The 17883-nt window shown below is 36.3% G+C and overlaps 1 protein-coding gene across 8 annotated transcripts; it reads left to right on the top strand.

Moving 5' to 3' along the window:
- The first annotated feature begins 1647 nt into the window (after positions 1-1647).
- LOC110807397 (Zinc finger C-x8-C-x5-C-x3-H type family protein) lies at positions 1648-14972 on the top strand. 8 transcript variants are annotated; one of them, XR_015816136.1, is made up of 10 exons: positions 1648-2158; positions 2749-2901; positions 3026-3157; positions 3277-3435; positions 4710-4802; positions 5157-5273; positions 8573-8647; positions 8883-9085; positions 10089-13310; positions 13863-14972. XR_015816136.1 is itself a non-coding variant. In XM_022032529.2 (10 exons), the coding sequence occupies exons 1-10, from the start codon at positions 1772-1774 to the stop codon at positions 11294-11296; spliced, it is 2358 nt and encodes a 785-aa protein (XP_021888221.2). In that variant the 5' UTR covers positions 1648-1771; the 3' UTR covers positions 11297-14972. The 8 variants fall into 8 exon arrangements, 1 of the variants encoding a protein (XP_021888221.2); XR_015816135.1 differs by having other exon boundaries at positions 13820-14972; XR_015816132.1 differs by having other exon boundaries at positions 13814-14972.
- Positions 14973-17883: the final 2911 nt, after the last annotated feature.

Genomic DNA, 17883 nt, shown 5'->3' with positions numbered 1-17883 from the left:
CTTTAAAAATTCTAAATCTACTTCGGAAGTTTTTTAGATACAAATGCTTCCAAAGTAGAATAATCAATTGCTTTCGAAAAATAATCTTTTTCGTGCTTCCAAATTCTCTAGCTTTAGTTCTTATACTATATCTTTTATGTCTCTCGCATAACATAACTTCATCCGACTCTATAACTTTAATGATCATAATGATCATCAAAGCGTATAATATACAATTGTATAAATATATTTTTAATCTACATTGATTCGCTGCAGTTGTATTCATTTTTTTCATTCATCGAGTTTTCTGATATCACTATTGAAGTAGAATAAGACAAATGTAACTTCAACTCACGCACAATATTTATTCATTTAAGCCCAGTGAACTCAAACATATTTTGTGACAAAAGAGACTAATAACGTATAATTCAAATATTTAAATTAATTTTAATAAACGTTGTATCAATATTTATGAAATCTCAAGAATATGTTAGTAGATTATAATAATCCTAATGATTATCAAAGCATATAATATACGATTGTATAAATATATTTTTAATCTATATTGATTCACTACAGTTGTATTCACTTTTTTCATTCACTGAGTTTTCTAATATCACTATTGAAGTATAATAAGACAATGTAACTTCAACCCACACACAAGATTTATTCATTTAAACTTTTACATAAGTCATCATGTAATAATTAATAACAACAACTCGACATTACAATATCTTTTTGATTTTGTATAAATTATATGAAATGACTAAAAACAAATTCTTTTTTATTTAAAAAGACAAACATAAACCTTCGTAACTCCAGTAAACTCAAACATATCCTGTGACAAAAGAGACTAATAACGTACAATTCAAATATTTAAATTAATTTTAATAAACGTTATATTAATACCTATGAAATTTCAAGAATACGTCAGTAGATTATAATGATCATCAAAGCATATAATATAAGATTGTATAAATATCTTTTTAATCCATATTGATTCGCTACAATTATATTCACTTTTTTCATTCACCGAGTTTTCTGATATCATTATAAGACGAATGTAACTTCAACCCATGCACAAGATTTATTCATTTAAGCTTTTACATAAATCATCATGTAATAATTAATAACAACAACTCGACATTATAAGATCTTTTTGACTTGGTATAAATTATATAAAATTACTAAAAATAAAATCTTTTTGACTTAAAAAAGACAAACATAAACCTTCGTAACCCCGATGAACTCAAACATATCTTACGACAAAAGAGACTAATAATGTAGAATTCAAATATTTAAATTAATTTTAATAAACGTTACATCAATACATATGAAATTTCAAGAATACGTCAGTAGATTGTACGAGTAAATGCACGTAAATTGGGTGCTACAAATGACATCGAATTAATAAAACAAAAGTGATGTATATTTTTATATTTTGATGGAATTAATAATTTATAAATTATATATTCGTTAAATAAATAAATAAAAAGTAATAAATTAATACTAACTACAAATTTTAATAATATTAAAAGCAATTATTATAAAATAAAATTTTCAAACAACCTATGAAAAATTTGGAACATGTTTAAATTTATTAAAAATAAAATAAAATAAAATAAAATAAAATTTAATTTTTTATAAGCAACAAAAATTTGCTCTTAATTCTAATAACACCCTCCTGGTTCCACCATGTTTCTCAATTTTCTGTTTCTCCAGACAACTGATCCGACTGAAACAGGTAGTAAATGTAACCTAACAGCTGATTCCAGACCTTGTATTTCGTAAAATGGAGGGAGAAAGCACCGCGAATGAAGAACAATTGCGAGGAGTGGAGACGAGAGAAGAAGGGAATGCGAATCAGGTGAAGATGGGGGCATCGAACAGGAAGGAGAAGAGGAAGGCGGTGAAGAAGTTGAAGAGGAAGCAGTCGAGGAAGGAGATAGCGATACAGGAAAGAGAGCAGGAGGAGGCGAGGATGAACGACCCGGAGGAGCAGAGGAGATTGACGATTATGGAGGAAGAGGAGGCAAGGAGTCGGGAAAGAGAGTTGAAAGAGTTCGAGGAGAGGGAGAGGGCCTGGATGCTTGCTGCTGAATTGAAGAGGAAGAAGGAAGAGGAAGAGAGGGAAGAAGAGAATCGACGGAAGGATTTAGAAGAGTCCCGACAACAAGAGGTATCTTCTTATTGTTTGATCGTTATTATTTTTCTGTGCGTATGTGTCTGTCCGTGTTTCTTTTTCAATTGTAAGTGTTTGCTTGGGAAAATTAGCGGAAGGAAAAGAAAATGCAATAAGTTGTCACTGAGACTATAGGTTTGTATATTGTATATTCTTATATATTTTGTTTCAGGGCTTCAAATTAACATTGTATTTACTTGGAAAGGAGTCTTATGAAGCGCCAGAAAAATGGAGGGAAATAGTAATTTATGAAATGAAATTTGTTTCTTGCTATCTCCATGGCTTATTGGGATTTAGGTTTTTGAGAGTTCGATTTGTTTCAATTCTAGGAAAATGTGGAAAGAAGATGATGTTGATTTTTTCTGCTTCCTTCCTGCAGAGCAATACATGTCTTAGTCTCATATTGTTATTTAGGTTCCTTATTTTCTTATTCTGGGTTTTGGTCGGGTCTTAATGACTGTGGGAAACAAGGATGAGCTAGATATATTTTCTTTCAGGTGGGGATGAGGAATAAGGAACGGGGATCTGTGTGACATATGATATAGATCTATGTTGATTTGTTTTAAAGCTATGGTACTACCTGACAGGTTGAGGAGGAGAAGAAGTGCAGCAGTGATGATGAATGGGAATATGTAGAAGAGGGACCTGCAGAAATTATATTTAAAGGAAATGAGATAATCTTTAGAAAGAAAAAAGTGAGGGTTCCAAAGACTGGTGCAAACCAGCAGAGCGACAAGGAGGTAAAGCTTTATCAATCAATATCTCGTTTATGTATTGTCCTTAAAACCTTGTCTTTTATGTTTGTTCTTTCAATTTTGGTTGTGGGAGATCTTTTAATTGGCATGGGTATTCTTTACTTTTTAGGACACTGAAAGGCCTACGTCGAATCCTCTTCCTCCACAGTCGGAAGCTTTTGCTGATTACCAGAGTGCAGCTTCAGCACAACAGATGTTGGAGAATGTTGCTCAGCAAGTACCCTTTTTTGGAACTGAACAAGTATTTTCTCTTCATCTCTCTCTCTGAATGTTAATGCTAATAGTTCTCGCATATCATGTTTTATACAACTTGGCTCATTATTTAAAATTATGCTCTATGTTTATTGTGTGATGCCTCAGGATAAATCTCATTGCCCTTTCCATTTAAAGACTGGAGCTTGTCGATTTGGTCAACGCTGCAGCAGGGTTCATTTCTACCCTGATAAGTCTTGCACACTGCTTATCAAGAATATGTACAATGGTCCGGGCATGGCATGGGATCAAGATGAGGGGCTTGAGGTCCGTAAATGCTACCTTCATGTGATTCTTGTATCCTGATAATAACTTTGGCATCTTCGTTACCATTGTCAGTTTAACAATTTGAAGCAACACCTTTTTATTTCATTTCCTTTTTAATGCTTTCTTTCATTATTATCATTAGTGATATGATATATACAATTTAATCTGGGAACACTCTGGTGAGTCACTTAACTTTGAACTTCATTTCTGTTCTTTAACTTAAGTCAGAGATTCATGGATCCAATTTTATGGAAGCTCATGATTTTGGCCTTGGTCCGATGGAGATAAAGATATTAGCTGTTCTGTATCCTACTTGCTGGAAATGAGTAATTGCAGTGCAGTTATGTTATTCTAGTTGTCATTGTTCGCATACATAAGTCTTCTAACAAAGAAGAAAAGAATGATTTCTAATTTCGACTGTATCTAACTGTGGGAAACATTATGGCTTAGTTTCATTGCGTTTTGAGTTTTTTTCCTTTATCATAATATTGCTTTTAGAAGTTAGTGTTTGATATGTATATATAAATTGCTTTTTTTCAAAAAGTCAAATTGAAAAGAATTAAATATTGGTCATACCAAAAAATTATGTTTTATGGAATGGAAGGAAGATACTTAAGAACTTTTATTATTTCCAAATATACTTATTAATCTTCAAAAATTCACATGGAACATATGTAAATAGCTTTGAATTCTGAAAAAAAAGAAAATCTTTTCTTAAATCTGATACGATATTTTAGAATAATCCATATAATATCTTTTAAGTGCATTCTTATCAAACAGAAATACTCGGCACAGAATTTAATGGAAAATAATTTAAGAAACTCTATTTTTATTCAAAACAACCAAAGGCAAGTGTTTTTGAAAAGAAAGCTTTTTGTCGTGACACTACCAAATGACCGTGTGTTTTCTTATATACTAAGCTGAAATGTGCTCCCAAATAAGCTTCAAATGTGTCCATTTAAGTAAGGTGATTTTTCCATACAGATTGTTGATTTCGTTTTTTCCCCCAAATGTGCTTGATTTTCCTGAATATGAACAGAAGCGTAACCTTGCTTTTCTTCTGGTGGCTGGCTCTTCCTGTCAACTAATCTGTACTAGTATGTGAACAAAAAACCACCAACGTTACAGTTTTGGGGGAGGATGTGGGTCTTATCTGCTATGCCTCCTTACAAACTGTGGCTGTACAATACATTATCTACTCCATTTGATCGTTATTTCTCTGGATATCTATGAATGAGCATTTTTCTTGGTTGATTTCTTTTCGTTCTTTTCAGCATACAGATGAAGAGGTTGAACGTTATTATGAAGAATTTTACGATGACGTGCATACTGAGTTCTTGAAGTTTGGTGAAATTGTCAATTTCAAGGTTGATCGGTTCTCTCCATGCTTTCCACAATAGTTTGATCTTTCTTGATTTGGACGTCCATGAGCTATGAAAAATTTCAAAAGTAGTTCCTCAGATGATTTGAATCTTTGATTCAACAAATATTGTGCAAAGGCTAGTAAAGTCAGTTTTTCTCTTTTGTTTCTGTACAAACTTGGTGGACCTTTTTATGTCCTTTCAAATTGATTGAATTTGACCATATGTTATTCTGCAACATTTTGTAGACTATTCTTACCTATAGATTGTTATTGTTATGTAATTTGAAGTCACCATCTTTTTCTGTCAGGTTCCTTTTTGCCTTTCCCTTATAGTAAACAAATATAACGTCTTTCTCAGGTGTGTAAAAATGGATCCTTCCACTTAAGAGGAAATGTATATGTTCAGTATAAGTCATTGGAATCAGCTGTTCTTGCCTACAAATCTATCAACGGTCGGTACTTTGCTGGTAAACAGGTACTTGATTTCTCCTTCAAGTTTAAGAAGTGTTTTTATGGTTGTAAAATTGGAAGTTGATGTGGTTTAGTTACTAATCACTAAAAGGATTCTCCTATAGTCATATTTTCATTGTCTAACATTTTTTCGTCTAGATCTCAGACATGATCATCCTATTAGTTTATTGAATTGAATTTCTATAAGCTTTCTTATTTATTGGAATCTTTCTCTGTTCTTATCTGGTGAGAGAAAATCCTCACATCCTAGGTTTTTGTGTGCTTAGTTCTTGGCTGGCTATTTCCTTTAATCATGCCTTCTATCACACTTTCTTGGTGATAGAAAACAAAGTTGTTTGACATGGCCTTGGAAGGAGAGGTGCAAGCCATTTCCAGATTTGCTGAAATTTAGGTTCGTTTTCAATCGTTTCAGCAAGGAGGATAGTGGGTTTTTAGGTCCTTGTAACTTTTTTTAGGGGGTGGGGGGTGGGGGGGGGGAGAGGGGAGAGGGGGTGTTTAGAGGCCATAGATCATGGTTAGAGTCCTCAAGGGAGTTAATCGAGCTTTGTCTATAAGTCTCGGCAGGAATTGCTGAGGTTGCTTTTGGAACTGAATAAGAGAATGAGGATGGCAATAGGAGGCTGCTTATTTCGGGCATTGAGGCTGGCAATTGTTGGAAGCTTCTAATGGCAATAGGATGGGTTTCTGCGTCCCCTTTGTGACATGTGGCATTGTGTTACAGTCCTGGATCTATGACAAGTACTCAAGTTACGTAGCTTGTTGTGATAAAATCTTGAAACAAACTGGCCCTTTGTTTTGCTGGTTTCCAAGTCTTGCTGACCTATATTGAGGCTCGTTTAAGGGAACATTGAATCTTTAGTATCTTGCTCTTTTTTAGTAATAATCGTAGTTGATGATTTTGTTGATGGTAATGATAATATTTATAGGCAAGCTATTTAAGCATTAGATCCCTATTAAGCAATTAGGGTCATAGATATTGTTCCTAATCCAATTGCTAAAAAGAAAGATAAAAATCCCAAACCAGTGCCTAAGTCTGTTCCTATTTTTCGGAACCTTAATTCTTTCTGATTTTCGACTCAGCGGAATCAAGACTGGAGCAAGAAACTGCTCCCTTTTCTCTTGTTCTGTTGTGGGTACCTCTTGCATAAGTTTTATAAGAAAAACCTATCTTATTGTGCTTCTAGTCTTTTCTATCAGCTGTCTCAACAACATGTGAGTTGAATTTTGTGAAAGGGAAAAAAGAAGCTGACTGAACTTTGCTAGTCAGAGGATGAAGAATCTAGTTGACGCAATAGAAGCTAGGCTGTCTAAACAATCGGCTAGGATTAGTTTCAAGGGGGTCATTCATTTACCTTTGTGAAGTCAACACTTGGTTTCCAAAGTGAAGAAAATAGAGAAGATGGAGAAAGGCACATATCTCAAGGGATCTTACATCTTCATTCTGTCATTTTAAGGAGCAGATAAAAATCTAAATTTGGATTGCAGAATTTTAGGAGAGCTCTCCATAATCAAATCAGGTTGGGCTTTTTGGCCAAAAGTCCAAAGCCAATATTGTTATAAGCCTTCATATTTTGTTAAAGGCAAATAGATTCCGAAGGGTGGTGAAAAGGCTACTGAAGAGCCCAAAATATCTTTTTTGTTCTCTTCCTCTTAGGTCTTGGTTTAGATTCAACCCTCACAGACAGCTTCAGTGTTCCTATTCTAGATCAGGCTTTTAATTACTTCAAGTTAAATGTTGGGGAGACATGCCTTTGACCAACTGAAGCTCTTTCAGGGTTTGACAAAGCCTAGTGGATACTCTTTCCCTGTTTATGGTGACTCCATTTCTCTTTGTGCAATTCACTTCTCCTTTTGATGCCAGATAATTTGGGGGAAAGCTATATGAAACTCATGGCTAGTGGGGTTGATACTGATAAACCTGGGATGGAGAAGGGAGTGGATGATTTGGTGGTTGGATTTTTTCGAGGTTTTGAGCCAGGTTTCAATTAGGCAAAGTTGAACAAGATCTTCGTTTAGTGCAGAATGTTAGAATGTGGGATGAACAATATTTTGAAGCTTCACAAACTAATTGAGGGTGGCTTGAGGGAACTTTATAGTTTTTTTTTTTTGTTTTTTTTTTGGGGTGGGGGGGATGTAGGCATGGCTGAAATTAAAGAGCTTAGGAGACTCATGTCCAGCGTTAACAATGATGAGAGGGTGAAGGAATCTAAACCTTCTAGCAGGTTCTTCTTCAGGGAGAAAGGGGAGGTAGGGTTTTAGCTTGCAGGGTAGTTCAGGGGAGATAGAGGCTCGAGGAAGGAGGGGTCAGCAGGGTCGGGCCAACCAGTAGAAGGAGGAGAAGATGGCGTCGCAATGGCGGAAATTTCTGGTGATTGAGAATGAGTCTTTTGATGTGGTCGTTGAGGGGAGGAAGATGGATGGAATTAGGATCAGCGAGAAGGGGGGTGGGGCTTCTGCATTTCAGTATACCTAGAGGAGGGTGTCAGGTGGCTTCTGGATATCCTAGTAGACTTCTACTGGAGAAAGGGAGGGAAGACGTGGGGAAAAAGATGCCTGGGAAGAAATATGACCTCTGGATTGCGCTTGGAAGAAACAGGATTGGACGTTTCCTGGTTTTGATAGAGGGAGAGGGGGGATAACAAAGAGAATATTTATTCCGGAAGGTGGCGAAGCAGGCGGATGGTGGAAGGTGATGAAGGCTGTATTCAAGCTTGCAGAACGCCTTTTGGTCAACCCGGACAAGAAGACAACTATGATGTGGGTGGAGGGGAGAAGGTGACCGATGAGGATACAAGGGTTATATCTAGGAGGGAAGAAACATCATGTCTTCACTGTCAAGTTAAGCTCAGGATCAAAGTAAAGGTGGCGGGGAAAAGATCGTTTGAAACATAAAGTATGAATTTTATTAATATAGACACCAAGGAAGTGCCACCCATGTAGAAAGTTTACAAATCAATTAGAGTATCAACAAGTTTCGCTTACATCCTTCGTAAAACAAAGAGGATGACCCCATAACAAAAAACTAAGAATCTGCAACCATTTATCTTTAAGAATTTGTTGATTGAAGAATTAAGAGCCTAAAGATTCCACTGGGGCCCCACTTGTTTTTCATGTATGTTATTTGCCTCATTTGTGTAATTACATTCTTATCCAGTGGATTCCCATGGAACGTTTTAAACATGTAAATCATCATTGTTACTTATCTGGTAATTTAATTTATGTAGTGACATCTTGATTTCTTCTAGTTTTTCAGCTTTTTGTTGTTAGGACATTGGTTTCATGAACTGCCCTGGTTCTTGGCAGGTGACATGTGAATTTGTCAATATAACCAGATGGAAAGTTGCTATATGCGGGGAATACATGAAGTCAAGACTCAAAGTATGACTGGTTCACCCATTATAAGCGTTGGTTGGATATTTATTGTTGGTTCATTAACCTTTGCTGTTATCTTAAGTTCTCTACCCGTGTTTCAGAGGTGAAAAACTATAGAAAGGATATAAGAATATCTGATTTTTATTTTTGTGCTAATTATAGAAAGATGTATCTTCAGAAAAAAAGGGAAGCATGATAGCATTTTTTCTGGCTGATAATGTTTGTTGTTATGCTGAAACAGACATGTTCTCGTGGAGTGGCTTGCAATTTTATTCACTGTTTCCATAATCCTGGTGGTGACTATGAATGGGCGGACTGTGATAAACCACCCCCAAAATATTGGGCAAAAAAGATGGCTGCTTTATTTGGCTATTCTGATGAATATGAGAAAAAGATGGACCAAGAACATCTAGGGCAGTTGAAGGACTCCTGCAATTTGAACAGGTATAATGGTCATTCGGATAGAAGCTTCCGTGCATTATGAATGTCAATCCATGCATTAGTTTGTATTTTATTTTATTATATTAGTAATATTTATTAATTATTTAGTATGGTTCATATAAAGTATACTTTGTTTATTTAAACATAGAAGTTTTTAGGATTTAGTTGATCTAGATGAAGTTTGAGTTGATGTGATCTCAAGCTTTAGTGTCTTTCATTCAAGGAGAGTTTGAACAGAAAAAGTTTGAGCTGCTAAGTGGCTACGCAGTCAAGCCCTAATATTCAATTATTTGCTTTTGCGCAATTTGTTTCCATCCCTAGCCGAAAGTAGTATTGAGCTCATTTTGAGAGAGAATAAAGCAAAATGTAGGCCTGTTATGAGCCAATTGGCTGCTGCCGGAGTGAGTGACATACGGCTGCTGGAACAGAATTGGTATTATTTAATTTTGTTACCTACTTTTGTTCAACGATATAATTGGTTAGTAGCATAACTGTGAAGGTATTATTTAGGATGGTGCTCACTTGCTTCCAACCAGGAAAGTTATTATTTTTGGTTCGGTTGTCTTTTATTGTATAAAAAGAGAATAGCAATCTGAATAAGGGGTATGCAGAAATTTGTCTTATAGGTGCTTGAATACTTAACTTAAGGATATTTTTAAGTGCTCTCTTAGTGGACCCATATCACTAATCAAAATCGCTTGCCAATATCTCTTAGGGGACCATAACGAGCCCGCTCTATGTTAACTAATTTATGCTCTAATTTCTGCAAACCTATCTATTTGATCTGTGAATCTTAAAGTTTGTAATTCTGTTTTGGAATTATTTCCTAGAGCAATGTCTTTCAAATGCATAATGAGGTTGATTGACAGTATTAACGTGAACTTCATATCTATGGATGTTGTGAACTACTCCACTAATGTTGACTTGCATATTTTAGGTTTTTCTTTTTCTCCTTTACATGGATGGGGTTTATTATGTTTACTGGAATCTTAAATTTCCATGGCAGGCAATGGTCAAGAAGATCTAGATCAAGTGAAATTAATAATTTGAACAGTGATTGTGGTAGAAGTCATAGCAAGGTTCGAGAGAGCACTTGTGGGCAGAGACGCACTAGTTTTAAGCATTATGATCGCAGCAGGAGCAGAGGCCATGCTAGCAGTTCCAGTGATAGTTGGTCAGATAGGGATGCAGCCAGAGATCAGGATAAGGATAGAGAACATGGTCATTCAGATAGAAGCTTGAGATACACGAGTAATTATACAAATTATGGGGACAAGAAGAAAATTCACAGGGCTGATTCTGATGACTATTGTTCAGACACGGATTCAGATGGTCAAAGCCACCATGGTCATGTGAAGAAAAGCTCAAAACACCAGAGGAAAAGGGAATTGCCAGATGATGGAAATAAGGACAGTAAACCTTATGAAGCAGACAGAGGTAATCTGAGTAAGAAAAGAGTAGAAAAACACCATGGCAATAAATGGAGGAACTCAAGACAAGAGATCAGCGTGGGATCCCGAGCTGATCACGGGAACAGCAAAAAGAGAAAAGATGAAAGTGATAAAACTGAAGAGTGGTTAGATAGAGACACCAACAACAAAAGACATCATCAGCATAAAAGAAGAAGCTCGGGGCACCATGGCAAGGTTTTAGAATCACTTGACCACGATGATGATAGGTATTCACCTCATGAAACTGATTCCAATGATGATGATATGTTAGATAGTGACAACTACAAGAGAAAAAATAGTCCTCATAAAAGGAAACACTCAAGACACTTGAATGAAGATGAGAAATATTCAGATAATCAAGGGAAAGCAATTGATTTAGAAGTAAAACCCGAACCAAAAAAAGCCCACAGGCACAGGCATTCAAGTAGGAAGGATCGTTCAAGCTTGGAGATTGGTAAAGCAGATTCACGTGATGAAATTTCAAAATCAAAGGAAAGCCATGAGCACAGAATTTCGGGGCGATATAAATATAATAAATCAGATGGTGAAGTCAACTGCAACTCATCAGAAAACATTGACAGGTGGGGTTATTAGAAATCTGAAAATTCTTAGAAGGATCTCACTTCTGCAACCTTTTTTGGAATACTAGTTTGATGAATGTGAGCGAGCAAACAAGAAATCTATATGCACCACAAGCTTAAATTTGTGACGATTGCGAGGAATAACATTATGAAATAAATTTCCCTACAGAGAATTCTATTAAAGACTCTGATCCACGGTGCAGACTGGTAAGTCAGTCGTCAGAGTTTGAGAGGCACTTGAAACGAGCGGAGGGAGCTTCTTTTTCTGCAGAGTACCCGGTATACAAAAAGAAATAAGAGAAACATCACCTGAAGTAGAATCCTTTAGTCAGGCGTGATATAAATATGGATTTTATTTTGGATTGTCTAAAACTTTCCGAGGTAACGATTTTCTTTTAGTTTTTGTTGACAGAATTTTCAAAAAAATGGCACATTCCATCCCCTGTAATATAGCAATTGATGTATATCTCATATTACCAAATTGTTCTTCAGCGAAGTTGTAAATTACATAATTTGTCTTCCTCTACTGTGTCCGATAGAGATGTTAAACTTCTTAAGCTAATTTCGGAAGACAGCTTTGGAAGTTACATGGAGCTAGTTTAAAATTCTCTTCGGTTTTTCATACTCGTACTCACTGTTAAACAAAAAGTGATCGATCGAAGCTTTGGGTGAACTCCTCTGAGGTCTGCTAAGCGAGAAACAAGGTGTGTTGTTTGATTCTGTGAATTAATATGTCTCCCTGTTTTTCATAAAATCACAGACAAGAATCAAAGACCTTTTATTTTGGTTTTTAAGTCTGCTTCAAGTGCGACATTATCGTAGACTAATGATATCAGATTTCGGAGCATGTTTTTTGATTCTTCTGTTAGTTTATCATAAACTCGAGCGAACCATAATCGCCGCAGATCATCAAGAAGAACAGTTGGATGAAAATGACCTTACATAAACTCATTTCTGTCTTCACTTTGTTTGTTTCATACATGGGTTTGTGATTATATATACACTCTGCTTGATTATTTGGTATTATATCAGCACTGTGTAATTGCTGCAATATTATTGAATGAAAAAAGAGTTGGTGTAAAATGGGATCATGCCCAATTTTAAGGTTGATTCTTGAATGTGCTTCCAAACGAAATGTATATATATATATGTGTGTGTGTGTGTGTGTGTGTCATCCAGAAAAGGTAGAATATTACATTTATGCCATCCGTTTTATATGGATTTTGCGGGAAACGCACGTTGTATTCTTTTCAGTTGGCTGTTACAGGAATCTTCCACTTCTCTTCTCGCTCTTCGTGTGTGTACGTGTATATATATATATATATATGTATGTATCTATATAAACAGAGCAACACCATCTTTTCTCTTTTTCTCTAGGAAAACCAGGAAGAAGAAATCAAGAAAAGGGAATTCTTCTTTTTCTCTTTCTCTCATCCTTCTCCTCACCTTCTTCGTCTTCTTTTTCTCTTTCTCTCTCTTCGTGTGTATATATATGTATGTATCTACATAAACAAAGAAACACAAGAAGAAATCCAGAAAAAGGGAATTCTTCTTTTTCTCTTTAATGGCCACCACTCACCACCGCCAACTTTCTCTCCTTCTTCTCCTCCTCCTCCTCCTCACCATGGAAACCCCACTATATCCACAAGTAAATTGCATCATTTACTCGCTCTTATCGGGACCCTGGATCTCAGAGGCTCGATCAACATAATCTCCGCCGTCGACTTTTCCGATTTCGCCGTCTCTCCCACCTTCTTCGTTCCCTCCGACGACTCTCTCCCCGGCGGAATCCTTACCACCACCACCGCCGCCGGCGACTGAATCCTGGATCCTTACACAATCCCTTACCATAACGTCTCTAAACTTTTCTCTTTCTCCGATCGATCTTCGCCTCCTCAACCCCGTTTCTCGTCTCCCCGCTCTCTTTCCCGCCATGTTAATCCTCCTCGTCAACACTTCTACCTCCTGTTTCCTTCTTGACAACACGCTTCTTTCCCAGCAAGATCTTTAACTTTCTTGCTCCGTTGCTCTCTACGGCGTCGTTTCTCTCCTCTGACTACTCTCTTTATGGTGTTGCTTGCTCACGGTGGTGCTCCTTTCCGGTCATCTCCGTGGGATTTCAGAGCGGTCGATGCCGGTGGCCGGATGTCCGGCGGCGTTTTCTTGAGCAGGAAGTTTTCTGTAGATCTGAAATGGGTAATGATCTTTTTGTTTTCTCTTATCTGTTCTGTTGTGTAATGCTGTGCGATGATATGCAGATGATGATGACAACGATTGGGAAAGTCTTGAAATGGGTTGACGAAATTCAGTGTGTTTTCTTGATTGAATCAGTGTTTTCTGTTTGTCAATTGACAGGTGAAGAAGAATTTGGCTGTTCTTTTTCTTCTTCTTGCTCTTCAACTGGGTTCTTGACACCATATACTCTTTGTTCTTGACACCAAAGAAAGATTTTCTTTGTAGAAAATGTGTTTTGTATTTCAGTCCAAATTTAATGATTTAAAAAGAAAATCACAGATATTAAATTTCATAGTTTTTATTTGTTCAAAGGAAAGTAAATCTTTTCTTTTGTTCAAACAATATCAGAACATGTTTCTTTAATTTAAAATGTTTGATGTTCTACAATCACACACTTGGTACATATTTTTTATGAATGAAAAGCTATACATGGTAAATGAGTGGTGAAAATTTCTCTTTAAAAGAAAAAGATTGCAGTGGGAGCAGAGGCCATGATAGCAGTTCTGATGATAGGTGGTCAGACAGGGATGCAACAAGAGATCAGGATAAAGGATAGAGAACATGGCCATTTGAATGGAAGCTTGAGATACACAAGTTAAGGGTCTTACTACACAAATTGTGGGGACAAGAAGAAAATCCACAGAGCTGATTCTGATGACTATTGTTCAGACATGAATTTTTGATAGTCAAAGCCACCATGGTCATGATGATGGAAATAAGGACAGCAAACCTCATGAAGCAGACAGAGATCATCTAAGTGAGAAAAAAGTAGAAAAGCACCATGGCAGTAAGTGGAGGAGCTCAAGACAAAAGATCATGGTGGGATCCCAAGCTGATTATTGGGAACAGCAATAAGAGAAATGATGAAAGTGATAAAACTGAAGGGTGGTTAGATAGAGACAGCAACAGCAAAAGATATTCTCAGCATAAAAGAAGAAGCTCAGGGCACCATGGCAAGGTTTTAGAATCACTGGACCACGACGATGCTAGGTATTGGCCTCATCAAACCGATTTCAATGATGACGATATGTTAGATAGTGACAACAAACAGGAAGACTAGTTTGATGAAATTGAGAGAGCAAACAAGAATTCTATGCGCTCCACAAGCTGAAATTTGTGATGATTGTGAGGAATAACATGATGAAATGAATTTCCATACAGAGAATCCTATAGAAGACTCTGATCCACGGTGCAGAGACTGGGGAGTCAGTCATCAAAGTTTGAGAGGCACTCGAAATGAGTGGAGGAAAGAAAATTTCCTGATCCATGGTGCAGGCTGCAGACTCTTTTTTCTGCAGAGTGGTCAGGCGTGACAGGAAAGGAAATTTAGAAGAGTTGGCCTTAATGAATCTAGTGCAGTGCAGAAGGGTGTTTACAATTGAAAATGACATGATGTTAGGAGAGATTTCTTTGATAGAAACAAGATGGGAAGCCCGAGTTAAAGGATGGTGAGAAAATCAGGAAATGTGTACTTTCATAGAGAAATGTTATATGGGAAACTTCCCAATGATATGCTGCTTTGATCTTTGTACTGTTCTTATATATCTATAGGAGTGCTATTGAAATGTAAGGAAGCTACCATGTTGATTAGCAATATGAAAATGTAAGAGGCTTCCAATGGCAGATGCTGCATATTGCTCTCCATTTATTCCTTTGTCTCTTATTTAAACTGCATATTGAATAAACTGCATATAGTTAGCAAATTGGGTAAATTCCCTACGATGTATAACACATTTTCTACAAACAAAAAAAAGATCTTTAAAACAAATATTTTTCCTTATTTTGAACTAAATTATATGCTCTCAAGAACCCAATTGAAGAGCAAGAAGATGAAACAAGAACAGGCAAAATTCTTCTTCATCTATCAATTCACAAACAGAAAACACTGATTCAACCAACAAAACACCCTGAATTCCATCACCCATTTCAACGCTCTGTTCATCGTCGTCATCATCATCTGCATATCATCACAGCATTGCCCAACAGAACAGATAAACCAAAAGATCGTTACCCATTTCAAAACTACAGCAAACTCCCTGCAAAAACATCCGCCTCCGGAGGTCCGGCCACAGGAACCGGCTACCCTGAAGTCCCATCTCGACGGCGGAGGCAATGACGTAAATGGAGCACGACCGCGAGCAGCGCCGTAAACGGAGTAGTCAAGCAGAGAAGCTATGCCGTGGAGAGCAATCGAGGAAGAAAGGTAAAGATCTGGTCGGGAGAGGAGTGTGTCGTCGAGAGTGAAATTTGAGATAGAAGTGTTGGTGAGGAGGATCGACATGGCGGGAAGGAGAGTGGGAAGACGAGGGAGGGGTTTGAGGAGGCGGAGATTGGAGAAAGTGAGACGTTTAGGGATGATGTGGTAAGGGATTGTGTAAGGATCTAAGATTCCGTCGCCGGCGGCGGCGGCGGGGGTAAGGATTGCGCCGGAGAGGGAGTCGTCGGAGGGGACGAAGAGGGTAGCCGAGACGGGGAAATCGGCGAAGTCGATGGCGGAGGTTATGTTGGCTCAGCTGCTGAAATCCCCTGTCCCGATAAGAGCGTCGACGATGCTGCTTACTTCTGGTTCTCGTGCGGTTTATAGGGAGCAGGAGGTGGCGCCGGTGATGGGGAGGAGAAAGAGGAGTACGAGAACAGAAAGTAGGAGGTGAGTGGTGGCCATTAGAGAGAGAGAGAAGAGTTCCCTTTTCTTTATGTTTATGTGGAAAATGGCGTTTCTTGTCTGTATATATACATACATATATATATATATATATAAATATAAATATGCAGATACATACACGAAGTGAGAGGGAGAGAGAGAGAGCAGTGGAAGGGTTCTGCAACTGCGAACTGAAAGGAATACAACGAACTTTTCCCGCCAAATCCATATTAAAGCGAGGGCATGAATGTAATTTAAATTTTTCTGGATGATATTTTGGTCTTTTCATTTTTTGGAATTTTAATTTTTCCTTTTCAATTTTGTTTTTTGTTATTTATGTTTGGAGTATAAAAATTATTTTTATTTTAATAAAATAATGTACATACATTAATCTTCATATAATAAAAAAATATATACTATAAGTAAAGAAATAATAAATTATTAAATTTGTCTTGAATATTTTTAATTTTATTATAATATAGTCTCTAATATTTTTTTTCAAAAAATAAAATTTGATTATTAACATTTTTCGGTTACTTCAGCATCGAGTTTTCTTTTATTTTTTAATAAAATTTATTTTCTTCTTATACGTGATCGGACGGACGAGATCATTCGCAATCGACCGTCCAGATCAATGCGAGATAGATATATTTAAAAAAAAAACTAAAATAATGTGGCTGCGTTTGGATATTTTAAAAAAAAATAATTCAGAAAAATAATTTTAAATAATTATCTAAATTTATAAATTAGTCAACAAAAAATATTAATTCATTAATTTAATTTATTATTTCTCAGGAAATCAACATTGTTTTTAAATTAATTTTTAAAGAATTTAAACATTACCCATCTATTTTAACTTTTTCATTAAAAAATAAAATAAAATAAAATATTTAAAACAAATAAAAAACATTAAAAATCAAATTATAACAAAAAAAAATTAAGAATCAAATTATAAAAAATGTCAAACTTTAAAAACTAATTTGATAATTCAAACCAATATATATATATATATATATAAGTTGCGAATTAATGATGAATTTAATTTATTTGGTGAATTAAGATTTAAGTTCAATAATATGAAATTTATCTTATTAGGAACTGAGGAATTTCAAATGCTCACTTACATGAAAATTCTTAGCAATTAATTAGCTCTAAATAGATGGCATATAATTGGCAATATATATTACTTTTTAAATAATTATTACTTACACACTACTTGACTCTTCTAATTGTAGAAAACCTATTTAGTCATGACATTGAACTCACCTAAAATTTTACTAAAAAGAAAAAAAAAAAAAAGAAAATTTGAAGAAAGTGTAAGTATAGTCACAAATCCAGCCTATTTGTAACACCCAACAATTTTTTTTATATATAATTATTTATTTATTTAATTTATTTTAATATATTTTATTTTAATTTAATGAAAAAATAGAGTAAAAATTTGTTAATGGTTAAATTGAAAATAATTTTGAAAAAAATTGGTGAAAATTTGGATTCTGATGGTATTTTTGAAAAAAAAATCGAAAACCGGAAGTCAAAACGCAATTTAAAAAAATTGCGCCACGTCAGATGCCCGATCAGCAGCCTCGACCGACCAGGACGAGGCATGTGGCAGAGGCGTTGACGCGGGAGGCCACGTCGGCGATCCGCGTGCGCGCGATCAAAATGCTGAGATCAGTTCCCGCGCGCACGGACGGCCCAGATTGAGATCGCGCACGGACAGTCCAGATTAAATCGCGCACGGACGGTTCAGATTCAATAACGAAGATTATGTTGGCCCAGCTTCTGAAATCCCCTGTCCCGATAAGCGCGTCGACGATGCTGCTTACTTCTGGTTCTCGTGGGGTTTCTGGGGAGCAGGAGGTGGCGCCGGTGATGGGGAGGAGGAGGAGG

The sequence above is a fragment of the Carica papaya genome, chromosome 9 (assembly GCF_054855325.1).
Source record: "Carica papaya isolate Zhongbai chromosome 9, ASM5485532v1, whole genome shotgun sequence".
NCBI classification, from domain to species: domain Eukaryota; kingdom Viridiplantae; phylum Streptophyta; class Magnoliopsida; order Brassicales; family Caricaceae; genus Carica; species Carica papaya.
Note: the sequence above shows the minus strand (reverse complement) of the source record. Positions and strands in the feature narration are given on the sequence as shown.